This window comes from Ictidomys tridecemlineatus, chromosome 1 (genome assembly GCF_052094955.1).
Source record: "Ictidomys tridecemlineatus isolate mIctTri1 chromosome 1, mIctTri1.hap1, whole genome shotgun sequence".
Lineage (NCBI taxonomy): Eukaryota > Metazoa > Chordata > Mammalia > Rodentia > Sciuridae > Ictidomys > Ictidomys tridecemlineatus.
This window is the reverse complement of record NC_135477.1, coordinates 254,973,655-254,988,930: the sequence shown is the minus strand read 5'-3', so window position 1 is coordinate 254,988,930 and position 15,276 is coordinate 254,973,655. Positions and strand designations below refer to the sequence as shown.

The following is a 15,276-nucleotide window of genomic DNA, read 5'->3' as shown; positions in this document are numbered from 1 at the left end:
TATCGTAAATATTCAAAGAAGTGACTAAATTTGTCCTACTCTTGGCTCGTGTTTCTAAAAGTCCCCGTCAGTGTCTTCGCACTGCCCCCCCTCAACTTTCCTGGATGATAGAAGCTTCCAAAGGCCACTGATTCCAGAAGTTACTGTCTGGCGTAAAACTAGTCTCGGTTAAAAAATAAATCTCCAGCAGTCTCTCTACGCATGCGCGAGCTGTTGAGCCCTCCCGCGAGAGGAAGGCGCGTTCTCAGTTCCGGAGCGGTCTCCATCGGCAGTGGGAAAGTAACTCCTGTGGCTGAATCATGGCGTCCGTGGGGACCCTCGCATTCGATGAATATGGGCGCCCCTTCCTCATCATCAAGGATCAGGACCGCAAGTCTCGGCTTATGGGACTTGAGGCCCTCAAGGTAACGGCTCGGGACACGCATGCGGTGGAATAAGGGACGGTGGCCGGAGCTGTGGCTCTGCGCCTGCGCAGGCTTAGGCGCGGTGGTGCCATGTGCCGGCCGGAAAGTGGAGACCCTCTTCTTCAGGCAGCCCTTCTCGGCCCTGGCCGCGCACCCCGCTGCCTGCGCTCGGGAAAGGCTGCCCGACATCGCCGTTGCCTTCGTGGGGGCTGGGGCGGGCCGCCAGCGCCCCCAGAGCTGGGCGGCGGCCCCAGGTCAGCCCGCGCGAGGAGCAGAACCGCTTTTCGGCCGGCTCTGCAGCCCCCAGAGCTCGCTGGACTTCTGGGCGGGGCCACCCGTCTGGTTAAGGCTGTGTGTCCAGCTCTCAGCTGGTGTACCCGCAACAGCCCGAAAGAAACAAGCTGGTTTTCTTTGTCACTCGTAAAGGTTTAGTCGCAGTATTTCACTTTTGAGTGCTTTTTATGTGTGCGGCGTCGTGGAAACTTGAAAGAGCGAAAAATGGACAGATGTCTATAATTCAGGATGGTGTGTGATTAGAAGGGAGTCCTGCAAGCATTTGATAACGGCATGGCATTTGATCAGGGATTGGATGATACACCGTAGAAGGCAACGTTTTGAGCTAGACTGAACAGAATAAAGCAGAATAAAGAAGTTTTAAGGAAATCAGGGCAAGAGTCCAAGTTAGAAAGGATCTTCTGAATTGACTACAGATGGTAGCAGAGAAAATGTATAGGAAGGGACATTTTGGGATGGGGCCCTTTAGGCGTTTTATGTGGGTAAAGCATGGCACCAGGTTCACATAGTGTCTTGTCGTTTAAATAATACAGTTCTGACTGTTGGACTTAAGTTACACAGCCTCTCTGGACTGGTTTCCCAGCCGGGCTAATTACTGCCAGAGGACTTGACAGGTATTGAAATAGTGTTTTGAAGCCTCAGTGCTTGATCCATGCTGGGTACTCACAGTTCATTTTCTTTCTTTAAAAAAAAAAAATTTTTTTTCAAAGGTACTCATATTACATATTCAGTTCCACTTTTCACCTAAAGGAAATTGCAGATAAAGTAACATCCAGCTCACCATAAATTTAACAATACAATTAAAGGTACAGATTATTTTGTATCAACCATTTTGTGCTATCTATATGGAGTTTTTTGTGTAGTCTTCACCCTATGGGATAGGTACAGTTTTACAGAACTGGAAATTTAGGACCAGAGAAATTGCCCATGTACATAGCTACTAAAGAGCACCACTTTCACCCTTGGTATTGTTGACATTTGGGTGTAGGTCATTCTTTGGTGTGGAGCCCTACACTGTGTAGGGAGACCTAGCAGTTTGCCTGATCTCAACTCACTACATGGCAGTAACATTGCCTATCCAGATTTTGTTGGGGGCAGTTGGGCTTGTTTCTGTTATTGCAGTACTGAGGTTTGAACCCAGGGCCTTGCACACATGCTAGGCAAGCACTATACCACTAAGCCCTCGTTTTTTGTTTTGAGACAGGATCTCACCATGTTGCCCAGTCTAGCCTTGAACTTGCAAACTCCTGCCTCTTGTCTCAGTAGCTATGATAACAGTTGTGCACCATTATATCCAACCCCCTCTCCAATTTTGATGGTTTAAAACATATTCAGATATTGTCAGGTGTATCCTGGGAGATAAAACTGCTCCCAGTTAAGAACCTCTTCCCTATGATGGTTATCTTTTTAAAATTTCTCTATAAAGACATACCTTTCAAAATGTATTTTAAGGGCTTCCAGTGTTTTCACAGACTGAATGAACTTTATATCTTTTGTAACATGCCAGGCTGACCGAAAAGGTTTTACTGAACATGTGCATTTGAACTGCTTTAAAGAGTAGCGGGGATTTTGATGGGAGGAGGGCTTTCTATGCATGGACACCTTAGAGATTGAAAATGTGTTTAGAGAACAAGCAGAGATCATTTTCACAGAAGAAAGTTGAGTTTCAGATTGTGAAGGGCTTTGAAGAACAAACTGTAACTTTTAACTTGCATGTTGAGGCACTGGAAGTTATTTAATGTTTTGGAAGTATTAAGTAGCTGTTTTGGGAAAATTAATTTAGTTGGATATGGAATGAACTAAGGGCTAGAAGGCGATATGAGACTTTGAAATTCTGTAGGGAGCTTCGAATCTGAGTTAGGTTGTTAAAGCAAGAAAACAAAAAAAGAAAGGAAACAGCCTTTGGAGGAAATGTGAGCCTAATTAAGTGTAGGGATAGGGAGGGGTATTTACAAGCTTTGGTTATCTTAGCATTCTCATGTCATTGGCATATAAGTTTTATTTGCAGAGGGGTGGCAGTCAACTAGGAAGATTGTTTGCTGTAACTAACACCTCTGAGTTCCAAGGATTTCTCTGCAAATTAATAAACCTGTCCAGATGTTACAGCAAGGCATGTTATTTATTTTCCTAAAATGTAGAAACAAAAACCTAAGGCTTATTTAAACCAGTAACATTAAGTCTTTTAAGAATTTAGAAGCTCTGATTCTGCACACTTTGAGGCTCTTCAGTTTGAGGGTGTGTACCTTGAATCCTCTGATCTCATATAACATCTAGTTGACTTAAGAGAGAACCAAAATGGGAAAGAATAAAGGAAATGTCATTAGCCATAACATTTTCATGGGTAAAGGTTACAAACTCTTTTTCCCTTGTTATTTAAAGCCTTAAAGTTAATTAGTATTTTGTTGAAATTCTTTGGTTGTATAACACATTGCTGTATAACAATTTGCCTTAAAAATGCAGGGTAGTTGGCTTAGGAAGGAATTGTATTCTAAAGGTGCATAACCTAAAACAAAGCATGCTAAGTTCTTAGTTCAGCCACCAAAATCCTGTTTAGTCTATGATGTAACTGAACCATGGTGCCTTAAGGTTTATATTTTTCTCTCTAGAAACAGAACTGGAAGGATAAGGAAGGAGAAAGTTTAAACAGGTTAAAATAGAGCAGCCTGCCCAATTATGTGCCTCCACAGAATCACTATTACCAAGTTCTTAACCACTATTCAGAACTTTTTCTCTTTGAATTATCTTTCTTAAAACCTTTGACAGGCAAGGGTAACTCCTCTGTTTGGGTTATATGTTATATGTAGAACCCACAGGAATATTTTCACAGTAGACCACAGTATGAAAGTTCAATATGTTGCATGTCTGTAGTTGGACTCCAGGCCCTGGCTGGTGAGAGAATTGACACATTGACATGTCGAGGGTTAAATGGGATAACAGAAAGCAGTCAAATTCTGTTTCTACTTTTCTTTGCCTACTGAAGCCAGTAATCATAATTGTCAACACACTTAGTGTTAGACCTGTCGATAGCCTCTTAAATGTAGAAGCTTCCAGAAGACAGACAGGCAGAGACGGGTGTTTTTGGAAATCCTCACCTCTGCTTCTAACTATTGAAATGGTTTGTAACTGGGTGTCTTTTCTGTTTTATTTAGTCCCATATAATGGCTGCAAAGGCTGTAGCAAATACAATGAGAACATCTCTTGGACCAAATGGTAAGAGTCTTAACAAATCTGTATTCTTTAGCAAAAGTTTTAAATGAAAGTCAATGTAATATCTTTAGAAAACTGTAGTACAGTGTCTCATACCCTTACACAGCCCAAATGTTTTAGTGTGTTCCAGATTTCTTAAACATGGTTCTGTTAATTGTGTGTGCAGTTTTACATCACACTTTTTTTTCACTTATTATCACTTAGTATTTTCCAAATTATATCTGTTATCTTTTGAAATTCATATATTTAGTGGTGGTCCATAATTTTTTTTCTATTTCTCTGGTTTTAGCCACTTAGATCTGTTTTTCAGTGTGATGTTGCTTTAGGTTAGCCAGTCTAAAAATGTCTTCATACAGTATTTTATGTATGTTGAATTATTTGTTTTCTAATAAATTGTATAAATAAAAAGATCTCTGAGTTGGTATTGGGTTCCCCCTTCTCCAAAAAAAAAAAAAGGCCTTCTAAGCATTATTTTCTTTCTAGGACTGGATAAGATGATGGTAGATAAGGATGGCGATGTGACTGTAACTAATGATGGGGCCACCATTTTAAGTATGATGGATGTTGATCATCAGATTGCCAAGTTGATGGTTGAACTGTCCAAATCCCAGGATGATGAAATTGGAGATGGAACCACAGGAGTGGTTGGTAAGAAAAGATAGCTTATCCTTTCTCATCTAAGAGGTTTGAAATCAATCACAGGGCTAACATGCCTACTGAAAATACTTGCTCTGGATCAAGTCATGAGCAAACAGTGGAATCTAAGCTGAGAATGCCACAAGTGTCCCATGCTTTTTAAAATTCAGTATCACTGTGGGCTGGAGTTGTGGCTCAGTGGTAGAGTGCTTGCCTGGTATGCATGAGGCCCTGGATTCAGTCCTCAGCACCACGTATAAATAAATAAAACGAGAGATCCATTGACAACTAAAAAAAACCGAGTGTCACAAAAGAACAGAAAGAGGGTAGGAGGACACTCAAGAATGTGAAAGAACAGCCAGCTGTAGTGTGTGGCTCTTTATTGTGGCTGGCTTTGGGGGGGGGTGTGAAGGATATTTAGGACAAGCGGGGGATTTAATTATAGATCATATAAAAAATAATGGTATTGTGTCAGGATTCGTGTTTTGTTGTTGTTGCTTGTTGTTTTGCTTTGCTTTGCTTTGCTTCCTGGATTCAACTAGGGGGCACTCAACCACTGAACCACATCCCCAGTCCTATTGTGTTTCTTTGGAGAGTAGTCTTGCCTAGTTGCTTAGTACCTGGCCATTGCTGAGGCTGGCTTTGAACTCCTGCCTCACTCCCAAGCTGCTGGGATTACAGGTGCCCAGCTCTCTGTTGTATTATTTTTGTTTGCTTGTGTATTTTTTGTTGTTTTTAGTACTGGGGATTGAACCCAGGGGTGCTTAAGCACTGAGCCACGTTCCCCAGCATTTTTTAATATTTTTATTTAGAGACAGGGTCTCGCTAAGTTGTTGTATAGCGGGCTTTGAACTCTCTATCCTGCCTCACCCTTGTAGCCTCTGGGATATAGGCGTGCACCACCACCATGCCTGCAAGATTAAGTTTCTTGACGGTTACATTGGAGTTTTATAGGAAAATGTCTTGGTTCTTGGCCAGATGCTAAAATATAGAATTGTGGCATCATGATTTCTGCAACTGATTTTCAAGGACTTGGACAGAAAAAGAGGGTGTATGCATATCAAAATGTTAAGTGAACAGGTGTTCACTTTACTGTTCTTGCATTTGTTTTTCCCCTGACAGTTTAGACATTTATAGTTTTTTAAAGAGTTGGAAAAGATTGAAGAGATTAAAATCTTTCTATCTCCTTATGAAAATAAAAACGTTCTTGCATTTTGTTCTTTATTTGCATTCTTCACATCACTGAGGATTGAACATTGCTCTGTAAGGAGAGACATGCATGCTATAACTTTGCTAGGACCAAAACAAGGCCTCCCTTTCAAAAATAGCCCAGCTTCTAAGATCATATCCACCTTAATTCTGGGACTATCTTTGATAATTTTACTATACTAAAAGTTTTAACGTTCTCCCAGTCTGACTGTCACTGTCTTGTTTGCAGTCCTGGCTGGTGCGTTGCTGGAAGAAGCCGAGCAGTTGCTAGACCGAGGCATTCACCCCATCAGGATTGCTGACGGCTACGAGCAGGCTGCTCGCATTGCTATTGAGCACCTGGACAAGATCAGTGATCGTGTCCTCGTTGACATAAAGAACCCTGAACCACTGATTCAGACTGCAAAAACCACTCTGGGCTCTAAAGTGTGCGTGTTATGTTTGTAGAATGTTTCCCTGTTTCTAAAGGCAACAGTATGATGGCCAGTTTGTTACTGATTTGATAAAGTTTTCTGTTTAGTTTTGCTTTTATTTAGTGTGGATATAGACATAGGCATCTTGTGTTGTAATTAGAAACTAAATTTCCCAGTTCAGTTGCTAAATTTTGACAATGTTTGTGAAATACATAGTCCTTTAATTTAGCAGGATAGGCTGATTTGAAATCAACCTAAAAGGGTCTTACATAACACTTCTATCATTTCTTTGTTAGGAAACTGGAGAAAAGGAGTTTCTAGTTTTCATTTAGCAAGCAAGCAAATTTACTAGTCCAGAGTTTTAATTTAGTAAGGAGGATCAGTCGTGAAATTGACTCATCAGGTGTTTGCCTAATGCCTTCTATTTGACAGGCTTACTGCTAAATATTGTAAGCACAAACAGTTTTTTGAACAATAACAGAAACATGGTTGATTGCCATAATGTAGCATAAAAATCTAGTGTAAGGTCCTTTATTACACTTTTTATTTAACTCATAACAATGCAAGAGGTGGCTATACTTTAATATGTGAGAAAACAATGTTTCAATTTTCTGTATGTGTGGTAGTTTAAGCAAAAAGGAAGTGTCTCAGCACAGAGGGGTCAGGGGAAATGCAGCCACTGTCTGCTGCCTTCTCTCAGAGGAAGACATCCTGGCAGCTGAGAATAGCTTCTTGACAAGGTGTTGGCTGCCTTGGGTGGCCCCCTCCATGGCCTATCATGATTTTCTCATGAAAGGAAGACAGTTGTGTGACCTAACCTATATAAACCTTACTTAATTGTTGCTTTATAAGTTGAACTTGTTCAAGTGTGTATGGTTTTTTACTACAAATGCTTAAATGGACTGATGGTAGCCAAATATAAAGCAGAATATTGTAAGTTACCTACTTAGGATACTAACATTTTCAGTTTCATGGTTCTCTTATGACTTGGATTTCAGACATTATTTGAAGTATTGAATTTCTCTTGTGGTTTTTTCTAGCCTCTTAAGTTTATTGACCAGTCTTTAAGTATTTCACAGCTTTCAAAAAGATGACATCCCCCATCTGTAACTGATGCTGTAGAGGGAATTCTCTTAAAAGTAGACTGCCCCATCTAGGCTTTTCACTTCTCAGTAGGTGCCCGACTCTCAGAGATAAGATTTATTACTTTTCCTGGATGATTTATCTTTCCCATTCTACTTTGAACTTCTAAAGTAGCCATACGTTTTTTAAAAGTAGTGCACTCTTTGAAAAGTCTCAGTGCCATACTACAGTGGTCTTTTATGTGCATTCGTAGTGGAAGGAAATAGTAAATTTTAGTGAAAATAAAGATGCACATTTTCCCCCATGCAACTTTATGGTCCCCTTTGGAGTCTATGAATCCCAGGCTGAGAACCTGCCCCAGATGGAAATGAGTTTATAATGGCATTCCTTTCTAGAAAACTCTAAACAACATAAGTTTTGAAATCATTGTGAAAAAGTTCTGTTATGTTTTCTTCAGTGTTAACAGCTGTCATCGACAAATGGCTGAGATTGCTGTGAATGCTGTCCTCACCGTGGCAGATATGGATAGGAGAGATGTTGACTTTGAGCTCATCAAAGTAGAAGGCAAAGTGGGTGGGAGGCTGGAGGACACCAAACTTATTAAGGGTGTGATTGTGGACAAGGATTTCAGTCACCCCCAGATGCCAAAAGTAAGTCATTGCTTTTAAAGCTTCACACCATGTTTTAACTCTTAAATCTGCCAATTTAAATGTTTTTATTTTTCCCCATAGAAAGTGGAAAATGCTAAAATTGCGATTCTCACATGTCCATTTGAACCACCTAAACCAAAGACAAAGCACAAGCTGGATGTAACCTCTGTGGAAGATTTTAAAGCCCTTCAAAAATATGAAAAGGAGAAGTTTGAAGAGATGATTCAACAAGTAAGTCTTATATAAACTGTTAAGAAATTTAAACTCTCAAAGGATGGAATTAATTAAGTATGGTTAATAAAATACATGTGGAATTGACCTGAATTATCCTTTGATATATTGATATAATCAAGGTAATTATCAATTACCTTGATACTCCCATTATGTGGCTACAAATAATGTATAACATAGTATTTGTTCAGTTTTACTTCATAAAAATAATAAACACAGAAAAAAGCCAAATGTCATATAGAAAGACATAAAATGAAATGGTTAGTGTGTTTTGAAGAGTAAGCACCATTACTTAGAGCTGTACTTTTGATTGTGCTATTTTCTCTCCTGGGACATTTCATGTAATTTTTAGATGAAAGTTGCTCAGTCAAGTCAGTATGAGTTTGTAAATATCTTAATGTTTTCCCCTGGCCCCTGATAATGAAGTGTGCATGTTACCTGTCAACAGTTTTTGCTGACAACATTGATAAACTCCAGGGTGGGCAGGGGAATGCTGGATGGGGTGCACTGGAAAAGACAAAAACCAAGATAGATGATTTGGTCATTTGCAGGCTGCTAAGATGAATAGAATGGTGTTAGGGCTAGAGACTAAAATGTTAAAGAATGAGAGTGACCTAAGAGGAACATCATAGGCTACTGTGAGAAGCAAAAGGGACTCTCTTCCCATTTTGAGCACATCTTAAGGAAAAATAGCCTCTTCTTAAAGAGGAATGCGGGCATTTTAAAACAGACAGTCTGTTCACAGCAGATGTGACAGAAACGTTGGATACGTAGTCTACTCTTGATGACCCAACTTCCACAGAGGGAGGGAAAAGAGATGGATAACCAAGGAGTGGTGGGTGGTCTGAGAGGCTTTGGTCAAAATGGGACCTTGGAGGAATGATTTGTTGTGTCCTTTCCTTCTTGAGAAAAGGTACTCGGGTGTTTATTTACATGCTTTCTAGAACAGAATTGCCTTTTTGGGCCCCTAAATTTTCTGTTGATCCTCAGATTGTCCGCTCAAATGAGACAAGCAAAGAATATAGATGAGTGTGTGTTGTTACATTTGGGTCTTGTCCAGGTACACAAATGAAACCACTTCATGGGTATTTATGCCAGGGTAGAGCTGTTAACCTTTGGGAGAGGTTAATATTGGTCTTTTGGCAAGTCTTGTTTTGCTTCACTCTTAACAGTGGGATTCAGCATAAATTATAGATTGTGGTTTCAAAGCACAGTATGAAAAATGAGGTGATTACTATAGATACTTGTAGTGACATATTCATGTAGTTCCTTATTAGTTTTCTGTGTTACTTGTTTTTGGTTTTGTAATACTACTTTTTACTAGTATAACTGGTATTTCTTTTTCTAGATTAAAGAAACTGGTGCTAACCTAGCCATTTGCCAGTGGGGCTTTGATGATGAAGCAAATCATTTACTTCTTCAGAATAACCTGCCTGCAGTGCGCTGGGTAGGAGGACCTGAAATTGAGGTAGGAAATCCCATGCCAAGAGCTTTCCCTGTACGTAGGGGTTGAGCTTGCAATGTATTTAGAGGCTGTTTTGGTAGGAATTCCTTTAAATAACCACATTATGCCAAGGATCCACCAATTAGAAGAGAATGAGCTGGGGGAAAGGAAAGTGCTAGAATCCTTTTTGATTGGATAATGGTTCTGTGTATTTCTTGTGTTTCATGCCATATTGAAATGCTTTTCCCTGGTTATTTCACTTGCTTCTCATTGACTTTCCGAGGCAGGAAGACTGGGCTCATCCCTTTCTGTGTTAGCCTGATACCAACAGCTGTCCCAAGCACTGTTGTGGACAGCAGATATGCACTGTCTCTGTGGTCCTCCCTTTCCTCCACTGCAGTACACATTCCCAGAAGAAAGACAGGAACCCTTCCTGGGTTGTTATAGCTAGGTAGCAGCAGAACCAGACCAAGAATCCCAGGTCTTCAGAACCTGTTCATTCTAGCAGGGCACTTTGCATTGAACTTGAAATTATTTGTCCAGAGAGGTGCAGCAATTCTAGTGAAGAAGGTGGATCTAGGTTACATTTAGCTCTTTTTTGGTCCAGTTTGCCAACATTGACCTGTGTTGTCTTTGCCTCCCTGGTGCACCCCAATTAGCTGATTGCCATTGCAACAGGAGGACGGATTGTCCCTCGATTCTCAGAACTCACAGTTGAGAAGTTGGGCTTCGCTGGTCTGGTACAGGAGATCTCATTTGGCACGACTAAAGACAAAATGCTGGTCATTGAGCAGTGTAAGAATTCCAGAGCCGTAACCATCTTCATTAGAGGAGGAAATAAGATGGTAAGAGTCAGTTGTTTGTCCTGGATTTCCTGATTTTGGTACATGGTTTGGCTTTTTTTTTTTTTTTCCCCCAACTGTAATACCATTACCATTAATCATTATGCTCAGTTACAGTGGTGAAAAATTACTAACGACAGTGTTAACAAGGTACAAAGGCCTTTTTGCTGTCCCTTTGGTGGGAACAAGAAACCTGTATACATAACCATTAACAATCTCTGTTCTTCAAGAATAAATTTTTAGCACGTTGTGATAAATGCAAATCAATATGTTTTACCTCATAAAAGAGTATCTGAATATGGTAACATACCCTCACCATGTGTTTTAACCTGGATGGCTCTAATAAGGAACTGTTAAGACATATTTCAGTACCCAGCAGACTCTTAAACAAAACTAGATATTTGGCTCTAAATGAATAGACCTTGATCCCATTAATTGACACAGAACTTTTCCCTAGATCATTGAAGAAGCAAAACGGTCTCTCCATGATGCTTTGTGTGTCATCCGGAACCTCATCCGTGATAACCGTGTGGTGTATGGAGGAGGTGCTGCTGAAATATCTTGTGCTTTGGCAGTTAGCCAAGAAGCAGATAAGGTAAAAGACACAAACTAGAGGTTTGTTGTATGCATAAGAGTAAGGCTGTGGAGCAGAAGCATCGTGACTTACAAGCTCCAACTCACATCACCATAACACTAGCATTACTTGGCCATTTTTGATCATTACAAATGAGTATTTCTAACTTAAAAATAAAGCAGTGAGACCTGCTTCACTGTAAAAACATTTCTCGGACATGTGTTTTATAATTTCCACTCTTATTCTGTAAAACCTTCTGTTCTGGAGAGTGAAAAAAAAATCAAGACAACTTATTCAACTCTTTAAAAGTAGTCTTTTCAAAGTATATAATATAATTGTTTGCAGATTACTGCTGGATGGTGTTGGTTGGGTCTGGTTTTTCCCATATGCGCTTACTATACCCTTGTGCCCTTCCAGTGCCCAACCTTGGAGCAGTATGCCATGAGAGCTTTTGCAGATGCATTGGAGGTCATCCCCATGGCCCTTTCTGAAAACAGTGGCATGAATCCCATCCAGACCATGACTGAAGTCCGAGCTAAACAAGTAAAGGAGAAGAACCCTGCTCTTGGAATTGACTGTTTGCACAAGGGTACAAATGGTGAGGAACTGTCATGATTCTTTGTGTGGAGCTTTAAGTTGAAGAATAATGTTACTGTTCAGTATGTTATATATACTATGAGATTTATCATCTCTTTAAATACTTAAACACGCTTTGGCTATTAGTCCTGGATTTTAGAATGTTTTAAACTGTAAGAGTTGGTTAGCCCTAGCAACGTGAAACTCATTACAGTAACCATAAGATATGATATGGAATTTCTAAGGATGGCATATCTTAATCTCTACTTTTAAAAAATAATTGCCTTCCTTTTTAACACAAATGTCTTATCAGTGAGTTCTGGATGTCATAAAACAGCTCTGAAATGGACTTTTAGTTCACAGCTTACTATGTGGTTATATGCCCTTAGACAAGTGAATGTTTTGTAAACCAGTGCACGGGAACTTCTCTTGCTGTTTGTTGAACAGGTGGAGAACTTTAGCTTGTTGCATCATTGGTCTCATGATTTCTGTCTGATCAGGCCATAACTGGATTCTTGCAATCAGTCCCACCCACATAATATGACAGTTTTTTACATAGAAGTGTAGGTATATTTCTGTTTTTCAGGTTCAACATGCCAGGGATTTTAGTAACAATAACTCCTTGACAGACAAGTATTTAATGTTTTTAACTTGAAGGACTATGTGTATTAATATTAGACATTTCTAGGAAACATTTCAGATACCTTCAAGATGTACTAAGTTGGGTTGTGGATGCTTTGTAGGATGCAGTGTTGCTGATGATTTCTTTTCAGTAAGTTACTGAGAATCCTGTCCCCTTGCAACTGTTAGCCAGATTCAAATTCCAGAATGTCCTTGGGAGTAATGAAATTCATCTGAAAATTAACTGAGATTATTGACCACTTGGGCACCACAGTTTGATTTGGATTTTTTTGTTCTTGTTTTGTTCCATTTGGTTGAGTTTGATTTTGAGATGAGGTCTCGCTGTGTACAGCCCACTAGGCCTCAAACTTTTGAAGTCAGGGGATCCTCCTATTTCAGCCTCCCACTAGTTGAGACTACAAATGTACAGCACCACACCAGCTGTATTTAAGTTTCACTGTGATTTCATAAATTTAAGCTGCTTATTGATTGGCTATGTATGCTGTTTTGGGGTAATTGATTTACTTTATTTTTCAGATATGCAACAACAACATGTCATAGAAACCTTGATTGGCAAAAAGCAACAGATATCTCTTGCAACACAGATGGTTAGAATGATTTTGAAGATTGATGACATCCGTAAGCCTGGAGAATCTGAAGAATAAAAATTTAAAAAGTTTAGAATAAAATGTAGTAGCAAGATTTACTACTGTGATTAAATAAATGGGTGTCTTGTGATGCAGCTACAGTTATTTATTATTACTTCCCTTTTTCAGATACTGTAGATGCTATAATAAAAATAGTTGTTTGTTAACCATGGTTTCACTTGTTCAGAACTGTGTAATTGTAGGGATACTGTCTGACAAGCTTTTGTATTCATTAAAGAGATCTCTTTAAACATAATCTTAATTTTCTTCAAGAAACATTTAGTGTACCATTAATTAAAAGCTGCCTTAATTGAAGGGGTTTGAGTATATTTTTCCCCAAAGAAGCTGTAGAAACTGTTTCAAGGAGTTTAAACATTGCATTTGTTCTTGGGATACATTACAGCATTAAGACGAGTGTGGGCTTGATCTGATTCCTCATTGTAGATGAGTATTCCAGCATCTAAAGTCCTGTTAACTGGGTTACAGTAGCACAAGTGGATACTTTTTCATGGTGCTGATAAGACCAGTGGTAAAGGATTTAATGCTCTTGTTGTCCCCTTTGCTTGATTTTGGTCCTGGTCACACTCCAGCATGCAAAATCAGAACCAGTGTGGGCAGTTGTACCACCAGCAGAGGCTTAGAAGACAGTTCAGATCCAATTGTTTTCTTCTTAAAAAGGAGCAAAATTAATTGAGATTAGGACTCTTTGGCTCTAGTGGGCCTTGCAATTGCCAGGTATAATAGACTGGTATTAATTCTGCTTTGTAAAAACAGCCACAGCCCTTCATAAGGACTAGGCCTTGATCTGAGAATTTCACCTGGGTTGTCTCAGCTGTCAACCCAGTCTTTGCTGTTCACATCTCAGGTGAGTTGGTGTTCTGCTGCATCTCATTGCAAATAGGAGAGGCAGTCTGTTTATAAAGTTCCCATCTTATTTCCTATTTTGTTCCTACTTGTATTTGGTTCCCATATGGTAAGAGTTTACTTATATGCCACCAGTGGGAGAGAATATGCTGAATTAAATCCCATAGAATTAAACTGGATCCTAAATGGCCTAAGTAACATTCAGGTTTGTGAGCCCAGACACTAGCTATTGGATGTTCTCTCTATTAAGGTGCCAAAGGCCAATGTCTCGGCTTGGCACCAGAATCACGAGGCACTCACAGCTTTGTAGGTTCAAACAGCAATTCTTTATTCCAGCTCTCACACCACCTCCACACAGGTCCAGGGGCAAACGCGTTCTTCCGTCTCCCGCACAAACCACCTACTCCACGAGGCTATCTCCAAATCCCATTTTAATCTCACGAGAACTCAACGGGAACAAGCAGCAGGAACACCCTAATCCCAGCAATAATCTTCAACTTCCAACTTCCCTAAAACCCATTATCTTAAACTGGCAACGCCTTAAACTCAAGGAGCCGGTTACTTCCTCAAACCTGATCAGCTCTAAACCCGGATCTGCCTTGGTCCTTGAGCAAGGTCACCTCATTAAAGCATGCATGCAATGTCCCATCAAATGTCCTCTAAGCAGCATGGGGTACGCTTGGCAAGGAAATTTCGATGCGTCATTCCTACTTGGTAATGGCCCTCAGCATTAAGGACTTTTAGTACTTGGCTAAATAATCTGTGGATTTAGGAATAAGTGTTAGCATTTATAAGTTTGGTGTATAGAACTGCAGTTGGATATTAAAAGCATTATTAAATTTGCACCACACATTCTGGGTACACACTGGAATGCAAATCAAATCAGACCTGCCTAACAATCAAATTTTCGTATACTAATCATGGAGACTCAACTACCTGCCCGCATACTCACCAGGTACCTTGACAGGTATTAACAAACCAGCACATCTCGGGTCCTGGGAGACTGGATGAATGAGATAGGTGTCCTAAGCACCCTGTGTGTAAGGCTGTAACTAAGTGCAAACAGCCTGTGCTCTGACTTTAATGCTCAATCTAATGCAGAATGTTTTCTCATCCCCATTTGGTAAGATGTAAAACAGGCCCAGAAAAGTCAAGGGTAGTGAACTTAGGATTTTATGTTGTCTCCACATCTGCTCCGTGTAGATTCAATAATCAACCAGAAGCCAGGCTGAGTTGCTTTTGACAATTTCTAGTGCTTCATCCCCTGGTTCCTCAGGGTGGTCATTCTGGACTTATGTCTCACACAATCACCTCCTGGTGACCAGCTCCCTATGGGACAGCTAGAAACCTATGTGACACCTCGCTGACTCCTACACCCCATGTGAACTGTGCACATGTGCCAGTAAGCTGTCAGTCAAAATTCAACCCCACACAACTCAAGCCTGTTTGCTCTAAATCCACCAGTTAGAATTCCCTGTGAGAAGCTGCTTGGGTAACACTGGAACCCCGTGAAGGCTTCAGCCCACAGGCTCCTCACCGGCTCTTGTGATCTGCACTGGTTGGCAGGGCATGTCCTGGACG

The 15,276-nt window shown here is 40.3% G+C and overlaps 1 protein-coding gene across 1 annotated transcript; it reads left to right on the top strand.

Moving 5' to 3' along the window:
• Window positions 1-219: 219 nt before the first annotated feature.
• Window positions 220-12,998, top strand: Cct5 (chaperonin containing TCP1 subunit 5). Its single transcript, XM_005335515.4, has 11 exons — window positions 220-404; window positions 3,848-3,908; window positions 4,389-4,553; window positions 5,980-6,178; window positions 7,704-7,896; window positions 7,978-8,127; window positions 9,476-9,595; window positions 10,231-10,416; window positions 10,871-11,008; window positions 11,405-11,585; window positions 12,722-12,998. The coding sequence occupies exons 1-11, from the start codon at window positions 300-302 to the stop codon at window positions 12,847-12,849; spliced, it is 1,626 nt and encodes a 541-aa protein (XP_005335572.1). The 5' UTR covers window positions 220-299; the 3' UTR covers window positions 12,850-12,998.
• Window positions 12,999-15,276: the final 2,278 nt, after the last annotated feature.

Coding starts and splice junctions, on each gene's coding strand:
- Cct5 (XM_005335515.4), top strand. CDS start 300: ATGGCGTCCGTGGGGACCCTCGCATTCGATGAATATGGGCGCCCCTTC. Junction 405..3,847: donor TGGGACTTGAGGCCCTCAAG/GTAACGGCTCGG, acceptor TGTTTTATTTAG/TCCCATATAATGGCTGCAAA. Junction 10,417..10,870: donor TTAGAGGAGGAAATAAGATG/GTAAGAGTCAGT, acceptor ACTTTTCCCTAG/ATCATTGAAGAAGCAAAACG.